Source organism: Meriones unguiculatus (assembly GCF_030254825.1).
Source record: "Meriones unguiculatus strain TT.TT164.6M chromosome 13 unlocalized genomic scaffold, Bangor_MerUng_6.1 Chr13_unordered_Contig_2907, whole genome shotgun sequence".
NCBI classification, from domain to species: Eukaryota; Metazoa; Chordata; class Mammalia; order Rodentia; family Muridae; genus Meriones; species Meriones unguiculatus.
In genome coordinates, this window is record NW_026843582.1 from 1260001 (window position 1) to 1270000 (window position 10000).

Sequence of the window (10000 nt, forward strand, 5' to 3'; positions counted from 1 at the left end):
CCGGGCCTGGACCTCCGCAACGACGTGCGGCGCCTGTCGGCGCTCCGGAACTGCTCGGTGGTGGAGGGGGCGCTGCGCCTGCCTTGCACACTCACACTCTTTCTTGCACACCCACATCCTTTTTTTCTTGCACACTCACATCTTTTTTCCTTGCACGCTCACACTCTTTCTTGCACACCCACATCCTTTTTCCTTGCACGCTCACATCCTTTTTCCTTGCACACTTACACTCTTTCTTGCACACTCACACTCTTTCTTGCACTCACACTCTTTCTTGCATACCCACGTCCTTTTTCCTTGCACACTCACACTCTTTCTTGCACACCCACATCCTTTTTTCCTTGCACACCCACATCCTTTTCCTTGCACACTCACACTCTTCTTGCACACCCACATCCTTTTTTTCCTTGCACGCTCACGCTCTTTGCACACACACCTTTTTTTTTCTTGCACACTCATACCCTTTTTTCCTTGCACGCTCACACTCTTTGCACACTCACACCCTTTTTTCCTTGCACACTCACTCTTTCTTGCACACCCACACCCTTTTTTCCTTGCACACTCACACCCTTTTTTCCTTGCACACTCACACTCTTTCTTGCACACTCACACCCTTTTTTCCTTGCACACACACATCCTTTTTTTCTTGCACACTCACATCCTTTTTCCTTGCACGCTCCCCCCCCGCAGTGTGCCCGGGCCTGGACCTCCGCAACGACGTGCGGCGCCTGTCGGCGCTCCGGAACTGCTCGGTGGTGGAGGGGGCGCTGCGCCTGCCTTGCACACTCACACTCTTTCTTGCACGCCCACATCCTTTTCCTTGCACACTCACTCTTTTTGCACACCCACGTCCTTTTTCCTTGCACACTTACACTCTTTCTTGCACACCCACATCCTTTTCCTTGCACACTCACACTCTTCTTGCACACCCACATCCTTTTTTTTCCTTTCACGCTCACACTCTGCACACACACATCCTTTTCCTTGCACGCTCACACTCTTTGCACACACACATCCTTTTTTTCTTGCACACTCACATCCTTTTTTCCTTGCACGCTCACACTCTTTGCACACACACCTTTTTTTTCTTGCACACCCACATCCTTTTTTCCTTGCACACTCACACTCTTTCTTGCACACTCACACCCTTTTTTCCTTGCACGCTCCCCCCCCGCAGTGTGCCCGGGCCTGGACCTCCGCAACGACGTGCGGCGCCTGTCGGCGCTCCGGAACTGCTCGGTGGTGGAGGGGGCCCTGCGCATCCTGCTGATGCCGCCGGCGCGGCCCGAGGACTTCCGGGGCCTGAGCTTCCCGCGCCTGGTGCTCGTCACCGACTACGTCCTGCTCTTCCGGGTGTCGGGGCTGCGCAGCCTCCGCGAGCTCTTCCCGGGCCTCGCGGTCATCCGGGGCTCGAGGCTCTTCTTCCACTACGCCCTCGTGGTCTTCGAGATGGCGGAGCTGCGCGAGCTGGGCCTGCGCGGCCTCCGGAGCGTCGCCCGCGGCTCCGTCCGCCTCGAGCGCAACCGCGCGCTCTGCTACGTGGCCAGCGTGGACTGGGCGCGGCTCGTGGACGACGTCGCCGGCAACTACGTGGCCGGGAACCGCGCCGACGGCGAGGGCTGCGCCGACGTCTGCCCCGGGGCCGCCGGGGGCACCCCCTGCCCCGCCACCGTCATCAACGGGCAGTTCGTGGAGCGGTGCTGGACCCACGCGCACTGCCAGAAGGGTGAGCGTGCGACGGGGGAGTGGGTGTGCGAGGGGAGGGGGTGGGTGTGCGAGGAGTGGGCAAGAAGGCGGGTGTGCAAGAGGGGAGGGGGTGGGTGTGCGAGGAGTGGGCCAGAGGGCGGGTGTGCAAGAGGGGAGGGGGTGGGTGTGCGAGGAGTGGGCAAGAGGACGGGTGTGCAAGAGGGGAGGGGGTAGGTGTGCAAGAGGGGAGGGGGTGGGTGTGCAAGGAGTGGGCAAGAGGGCGGGTGTGCAAGAGGGGAGGGGGTAGGTGTGCAAGAGGGGAGGGGGTGGGTGTGCAAGGAGTGGGCAAGAGGGCGGGTGTGCAAGAGGGAAGGGGGTAGGTGTGCAAGAGGGGAGGGGTGGGTGTGCAAGGAGTGGGCAAGAGGGCGGGTGTGCAAGAGGGGAGGGGGTAGGTGTGCAAGAGGGGAGGGGGTGGGTGTGCAAGGAGTGGGCAAGAGGGCGGGTGTGCAAGAGGGGAGGGGTAGGTGTGCAAGAGGGGAGAGGGTGGGTGTGCAAGAGGGGAGGGGTGGGTGTGCGAGTGGGCAAGAGGGTGGGTGTGCAAGGAGTGGGCAAGAGGGCGGGTGTGCAAGAGGGGAGGGGGTAGGTGTGCAAGAGGGGAGAGGGTGGGTGTGCAAGAGGGGAGGGGGTGGGTGTGCGAGTGGGCAAGAGGGTGGGTGTGCAAGGAGTGGGCAAGAGGGCGGGTGTGCAAGAGGGGAGGGGGTAGGTGTGCAAGAGGGGAGAGGGTGGGTGTGCGAGGGGAGGGGTGGGTGTGCGAGGAGTGGGCCAGAGGGCGGGTGTGCAAGAGGGGAGGGGGTGGGTGTGCGAGGAGTGGGCCAGAGGGCGGGTGTGCAAGAGGGAGGGGGTGGGTGTGCGAGGAGTGGGCAAGAGGGCGGGTGTGCAAGAGGGGAGGGGTGGGTGTGCAAGAGGGGAGGGGGTGGGTGTGCAAGAGGGGAGGGGTGGGTGTGCGAGTGGGCAAGAGGGTGGGTGTGCAAGGAGTGGGCAAGAGGGCGGGTGTGCAAGAGGGGAGGGGGTGGGTGTGCAAGAGGGGAGGGGGTGGGTGTGCAAGAGGGGAGGGGTGGGTGTGCAAGAGGGGAGGGTGGGTGTGCGAGTGGGCAAGAGGGTGGGTGTGCAAGGAGTGGGCAAGAGGGCGGGTGTGCAAGAGGGGAGGGGGTGGGTGTGCAAGGAGTGGGCAAGAGGGCGGGTGTGCAAGAGGGGAGGGGTGGGTGTGCAAGGAGTGGGCAAGAGGGTGGGTGTGCAAGAGGGGAGGGGGTGGGTGTGCAAGGAGTGGGCAAGAGGGTGGGTGTGCAAGGGGAGGGGTGGGTATGCGAGGAGTGGGCAAGAGGGCGGGTGTGCAAGAGGGGGTGGGTGTGCAAGAGGGGGGTGGGTGTGCAAGGAGTGGGGGTGGGTGTGCGAGGGGAGGGTGGGTGTGCGAGGAGTGGGCAAGAGGGCGGGTGTGCAAGAGGGGTGGGGGTGGGTGTGCAAGGGAGCCACTCGCACGGCCAGAAGGGTGAGTGGGTGTGCAAGGGGAGGGGGTGGGTGTGCGAGGGGAGGGTGGGTGTGCAAGGGCGGAGTGTGCAAGGGAGGGTGGTGTGCAAGGAGTGGGCAAGAGGGCGGGTGTGCAAGAGGGGAGGGGGTGGGTGTGCAAGGGAGGGTGGGTGTGCGAGGGAGGGTGGGTGTGCAAGGGAGGGTGGGTGTGCGAGGGAGGGTGGGTGTGCGAGGGGAGGGTGGGTGTGCAAGAGGGGAGGGGGTGGGTATGCGAGGGAGGGTGGGTGTGCGAGGGAGGGTGGGTGTGCAAGAGGGGAGGGGGTGGGTGTGCGAGGGAGGGTGGGTGTGCGAGGGAGGGTGGGTGTGCAAGAGGGGAGGGGGTGGGTGTGCGAGGGAGGGTGGGTGTGCAAGGGAGGGTGGGTGTGCGAGGGGAGGGTGGGTGTGCAAGGGCGGAGTGTGCAAGGGCGTAAAGGGAGGAGGTGTGCAAGGGGGTGGGGGAGGGGAAGGGAGAGCGAGGGAGCAGGCGCGGGCGTCGTCCTGTCCCCCGCGTCCTTCCGGCTCCGTGTGTCAGCTCCGCGTCAGGCACGTCCGCGTGTCAGCGCGCGGGTGTCTCCGCGTGTCCCCCCGCGTGTTCGTCAACACGCGTGCGTCAGCGCGGTGTCGGCTGCTGCTCTTCCGTGCGTCACCACGTGACACTGCGAGTCCAGGCCGTGTTCCCTGACGCGTGTGTGTCATTGCGCGTCGGCTCCGTGTTCCCCGCGTTCTCCCATCGGCGTGTGTCACTGCGTGTCATTGCGCGTCGGCTCCATGTTCTTCCGTCACCACGTGTCACCGCATGTGTCAGAGCCGTGTTCCCTGTTGCTCCTCCATCGACATGTGTCGGCTCCGTGTTCCCCGTGTTCTTCCGTCAGCGCGTGTCACCACGTGTCCCCCGTGTGTGTTCGTCCATCAACGCGTGGGCGTCAGCTCGGTATCGGCTGTTGCTCTTCCGTGTGTGTCACCGCGTGTCACCACGTGTGTCGGCTCCGTGTTCCCCGTGTTCTTCTGTCACTGCGTGTGTCACTGCGTGTGTCGGGGCCGTGTTCCCTGACACGTGTGTCATTGCGTGTCAGCTCCGTGCTCGTCCGTCGACATATGTGTCGGCTCCGTGTTCCCTGTTGCTCCTCCATCGACGTGTGTGTCGGCTCCGTGTTCCCCGTGCTCTTCCGTCAGCGCGTGTCACTGCATGTCGGGGCCGTGTTCCCTGACACGTGTGTCATTGCGTGTCTGCTCCGTGCTCGTCCGTCGACATGTGTGTCGGCTCCGTGTTCCCTGTTGCTCATCCGTTAACCTGTGTGTCTATGCGTGTCGGCTCCGTGTTCCCCGTGTTCTTCTGTCCCTGCGTGTCAGAGCTGTGGGTGACACGCGTCACGGCGGCGTGTGCTGTGTCCGTGTGGTTGCGTGTCTCTGCGTGTCGGCAAACTCGCCCTCCCGGGAGGCTGCGGACGCTCCGCGGGCCGCGGCCACGCTCCGGGATGCGCGTCCGGGGGCACTTCCGGTCCCGCACGCCCACTTCCGGTCTTTTCTGCTCACTTCCGGTCCCGCCCTCCCGCTTCCTGCGTGGACTAGGCTGTGACTACTCCTCCAGGCCTTACTTCCGGTCTTTTCTGCTCACTTCCGGTCCCGCCCTCCTGCTTCCTGTGTGGATTAGGCTGTCATTCCCCGCTCTAGGCCTCACTTCCGGTCCCAGGTGCTCACTTCCGGTCATTTCTGGTAACTTCCTGTCCCGCCCTCCCGCTTTCTGTGTGGATTAGGCTATGAATCCGCTCTCAGGGCCTCACTTCCGGTCACAGGTGCTCACTTCCGGTCATTTCTGGTCACTTCCGGTCCCGACCTTCCCCTTCCTGTGTGGATTAGGCTGTGACTCCTCCAGGCCTCACTTCCGGTCATTTATGGTCACTTCCGGTCCCGCCCTTCCTCTTACTGCGTGGATTAGGCTGTGACTATGCACTCCAGGCCTCACTTCCGGTCTCACATGCTCATTTCCTGTCCCGCCCTCCCGCTTCCTGTGTGGATTAGGCTGTGGCTCCTCCTCCAGGCCCCACTTCCTGTCCCGCCCACCCGCTTCTGCTCTGTGTGAGAAATTGGCAGCTGCCAACCCCACTTCCTGTCTCCCGCACCCACTTCCGGTTCGGCCCTCCCACTTCCGGGGGTGCGTGAGAAGGGGCCAATCACAGCGTGGAGTGATGGGCAAAATGGCGGTCGAGGGGCGTGGCCAAAGGAGAGCGGGCGAATCACAGCGCGGAGTGACTTGAGGGAAAATGGCGGCCGGTTGGGGGCGTGGCCGCGTGAGAAGGGGCCAATCATCGCTGAGGGTAAAATGGCGGCTGAGGGGGGCGTGGCCAAAGGAGAGGGGCCAATCACAGCGCTGAGGGACTGTGGGGAAAATGGCGGCAGGCAGGGGGCGTGGCCAAGGCAGGAGAAGGGGCCAATCACAGCGCTGAGGGGAAAATGGCGGCTGGTTGGGGGCGTGGCCGCTGGGGCCAATCACAGTGCTGAGGGAGGGGAAAATGGCGCCCGGTGGGGGCGTGGCCAAGGCGGGAGAAGTGGCCAATCACAGCGCTGAGTGACTGGGGAAAATGGCGGCAGGCAGGGGGCGTGGCCAAGGCTGGAGAAGGGGCCAATCACAGCGCTGAGGGACTGTGGGGAAAATGGCGGCAGGCAGGGGCGTGGCCAAGGCTGGAGAAGGGGCCAATCACAGCGCTGAGGGACTGGGGGAAAATGGCGGCTGGTTGGGGGCGTGGCTGCGTGACAAGGGGCCAATCACAGCGCTGAGAAACTGGGAGGAAAATGGCGGCCGGTTAGGGGCGTGGTCGTGTGAGAAGGGGCCAATCAGCGCTGAGGGTAAAATGGCGGCCGGCAGGGGCGTGGCCAAGGCGGGAGAAGGGGCCAATCACAGCGCTGAGGGAGGGGAAAAAATGGCTGCCAGGGGGCGTGGCCAGGGCTGTGGGGGCCAATCACAGCGCTGAGGGAGGGGAAAAAATGGCTGCCAGGGGGCGTGGCCAGGGCTGTGGGGGCCAATCCCGGCCCTGAGGGGCGGAGCCAGGCCCTGAGGGGAAAATGGCGGACAGAGGGAAGCTAAGCAGGGCGGGGAGGAGGGCGACGACGAGTGTGAACTGGGGGGAGGGTGACGACGGGTGTGAACTGGGGTGACGGTGACGACGGGTGTGAACTGGGGGGACGGTGACGAGTGTGAACTGGGGTGACGGTGACGACGAGTGTGAACTGGGGTGACGGTGACGAGTGTGAACTGGGGAGACGGTGACGGCGAGTGTGAACTGGGGTGACGACGAGTGTGAACTGGGGTGACGGTGACGACGGGTGTGAACTGGGGTGACGGTGACGACGGGTGTGAACTGGGGTGACGGTGACGACGGGTGTGAACTGGGGTGACGGTGACGACGGGTGTGAACTGGGGTGACGGTGACGACGGGTGTGAACTGGGGTGACGGTGACGACGGGTGTGAACTGGGGTGACGGTGACGACGGGTGTGAACTGGGGTGACGGTGACGACGGGTGTGAACTGGGGTGACGGTGACGAGTGTGAACTGGGGTGACGACGGGTGTGAACTGGGGCGACGGTGACGACGAGTGTGAACTGGGGCGACGGTGACGACGGGTGTGAACTGGGGTGACGACGGGTGTGAACTGGGGAGACGATGACGACGGGTGTGAACTGGGGTGACGGTGACGAGTGTGAACTGGGGTGATGGTGACGACGAGTGTGAACTGGGGTGACGGTGACGAGTGTGAACTGGGGTGACGGTGACGAGTGTGAAGTGGGGCGACGGTGACGACGAGTGTGAACTGGGGCGACGGTGACGACGAGTGTGAACTGGGGTGACGGTGACAACGAGTGTGAACTGGGGTGATGGTGAGGACGAGTGTGAACTGGGGTGACGGTGACGACGAGTGTGAACTGGGGAGATGGTGACGACGAGTGTGAACTGGACCCCAGGGTGATGGTGACGAGAGTGAACTGGGGTGACGGTGACGACGAGTGTGAACTGGGGTGACGGTGACGACGGGTGTGAACTGGGGTGACGGTGACGACGAGTGTGAACTGGGAGGACGGTGACGACGAGTGTGAACTGGGGTGACGGTGACGACGAGTGTGAACTGGGGTGACGGTGACGACGGGTGTGAACTGGGGTGACGGTGACGACGGGTGTGAACTGGGGTGACGGTGACGACGGGTGTGAACTGGGGGGAGGGTGACGACGAGTGTGAACTGGGGTGACGGTGACGACGAGTGTGAACTGGGGGGAGGGTGACGACGGGTGTGAACTGGGGTGACGGTGACGACGAGTGTGAACTGGGGGGAGGGTGACGACGAGTGTGAACTGGGGTGATGGTGACGACGAGTGTGAACTGGGCCCCGGGTTGATGGTGACGAGTGTGAACTGGGGTGATGGTGACGACGAGTGTGAACTGGGCCCCGGGTTGATGGTGACGAGTGTGAACTGGGGTGACGGTGACGAGTGTGAACTGGGGTGACGGTGACGGGTGTGAACTGGGGTGACGGTGACGACGGGTGTGAACTGGGGTGACGGTGACGAGTGTGAACTGGGGAGATGGTGATGACGAGTGTGAACTGGGTTGATGGTGACGACGAGTGTGAACTGGGGTGACGGTGACGAGTGTGAACTGGGGGACGGTGATGACGGGTGTGAACTGGGGTGACGGTGACGGGTGTGAACTGGGGAGACGGTGACGAGTGTGAACTGGGGTGACGGTGACGAGTGTGAACTGGGGGGACGGTGACGACGGGTGTGAACTGGGGTGACGGTGACGACGGGTGTGAACTGGGGTGACGGTGACGACGGGTGTGAACTGGACCCCGGGGTGATGGTGACGAGTGTGAACTGGGGTGACGGTGACGAGTGTGAACTGGGGGACGGTGATGACGGGTGTGAACTGGGGTGACGGTGACGGGTGTGAACTGGGGAGAGGCGGTGACGAGTGTGAACTGGGGTGACGGTGACGAGTGTGAACTGGGGGGACGGTGACGACGGGTGTGAACTGGGGTGACGGTGACGACGGGTGTGAACTGGGGTGACGGTGACGACGGGTGTGAACTGGACCCCGGGGTGATGGTGACGAGTGTGAACTGGGGTGACGGTGACGACGGGTGTGAACTGGGGTGATGGTGACGAGTGTGAACTGGGGTGACGGTGACGACGGGTGTGAACTGGACCCCGGGGTGATGGTGACGAGTGTGAACTGGGGTGACGGTGACGAGTGTGAACTGGGGCGACGGTGATGACGAGTGTGAACTGGGGTGACGGTGACGACGAGTGTGAACTGGGGTGACGGTGACGACGGGTGTGAACTGGGGGGACGGTGACGAGTGTGAACTGGGGGGACGGTGACGAGTGTGAACTGGGGAGATGGTGACGACGGGTGTGAACTGGGGGGACGGTGACGACGGGTGTGAACTGGACCCCGGGGTGACGGTGACGGCATTGACTCACGCACACAGGTACACGTGGAATTAGACACGCGCACACGTGTAAACAGACATGCACACGTGTGACTGCACATGTACACGTTTAATCTCGTACGTTGCACACACGTCGTCACACATGCACGCGTGCAATCACGCACACACACACACGGGTAATTAGACACGCGCCCACGTGTGTTTCCACGCCCACGAGGTCACGCACGTGCATTTACTCACACCCACCAGTACACACGTGTAAGAGACACGCGCACACAGGTACACGGACACACACGCGTGATCATACGCGCGCGCGTGTGACCTCGTGCGTGCACATGCGATTGCACGCGTGTAATCACGCATGCGCTCGTGCAATTACACACGCGTGTGATTAGACGCGTGCACACACGTGAGCACACGCAACTGCACACATGTAATGGCACACGCACACATGCAGTTACACTCGTACACGTGTGTCATTAGGTTCACGCGGGTAGTTCCACGCGCACCTACACACGTAATCACGCACGCGCGCGTCCACACGGACACACGTGTCGTTACACACATGGGCGCCTGCGCGCACACGTGCAATCACACCCGGATTTCCGCACGAGCCTGGAGACGCTGTAGCTGCGCCCCTGCGTGACCCCTGTGACCCCCGCGCGACCCCCGAGCGACCCCTGTGGGTGTGGCCTTAAGAGCACAGCAAACATTGACATGTGCAAAGCTGAGCAGAGGGAGGAGGAGGGGGAGGAGGAGAAGGAGGAGAAGGAGAAGGAGGAGGAGGAGGAGGAGGAGGAGGAGGAGAAGGAGGAGAAGGAGGAGGAGGAGGAGAAGGAGGAGGAGGAGAAGGAGGAGGAGGAGGAGGAGAAGGAGGAGGAGAAGGAGGAGGAGGAGAAGGAGGAGGAGGAGAAGGAGGAGAAGGAGGAGGAGGAGGAGAAGGAGGAGGAGAAGGAGGAGGAGGAGGAGAAGGAGGAGAAGGAGGAGAAGGAGGAGGAGGAGGAGGAGGAGGAGGAGGAGGAGGAGGGGAGAAGGGAGAGGAGGAGGGGAAGGAGGAGGAGGACGGGGAGGAGGAGGAGGACGGAGAGGAGGAGGAGGAGGAGGAGAAGGAGGAGGAGGAGAAGAAGGAGGAGGAGGAGAAGGAGGAGGAGGAGAAGGAGGAGGAGGAGAAGAAGGAGGAGGAGGAGGAGAAGAAGGAGGAGGAGGAGGAGAAGGAGGAGAAGAAGGAGGAGGAGGAGAAGGGAGAGGAGGAGGGGAAGGAGGAGGAGGAGAAGGAGGAGGAGGAGGAGGAGGAGGAGGAGGAGGAG

General features: G+C 63.0%; 1 protein-coding gene across 1 annotated transcript in view; it reads left to right on the forward strand.

Moving 5' to 3' along the window:
- Positions 1 to 10000, forward strand: part of Insr (insulin receptor) — a 70640-nt gene that overhangs the window by 5791 nt on the left and 54849 nt on the right. Inside the window, 1 exon segment of the mRNA XM_060375915.1 lies at positions 1178 to 1726. Within this exon segment, the coding sequence (XP_060231898.1) occupies positions 1178 to 1726 (549 nt within the window).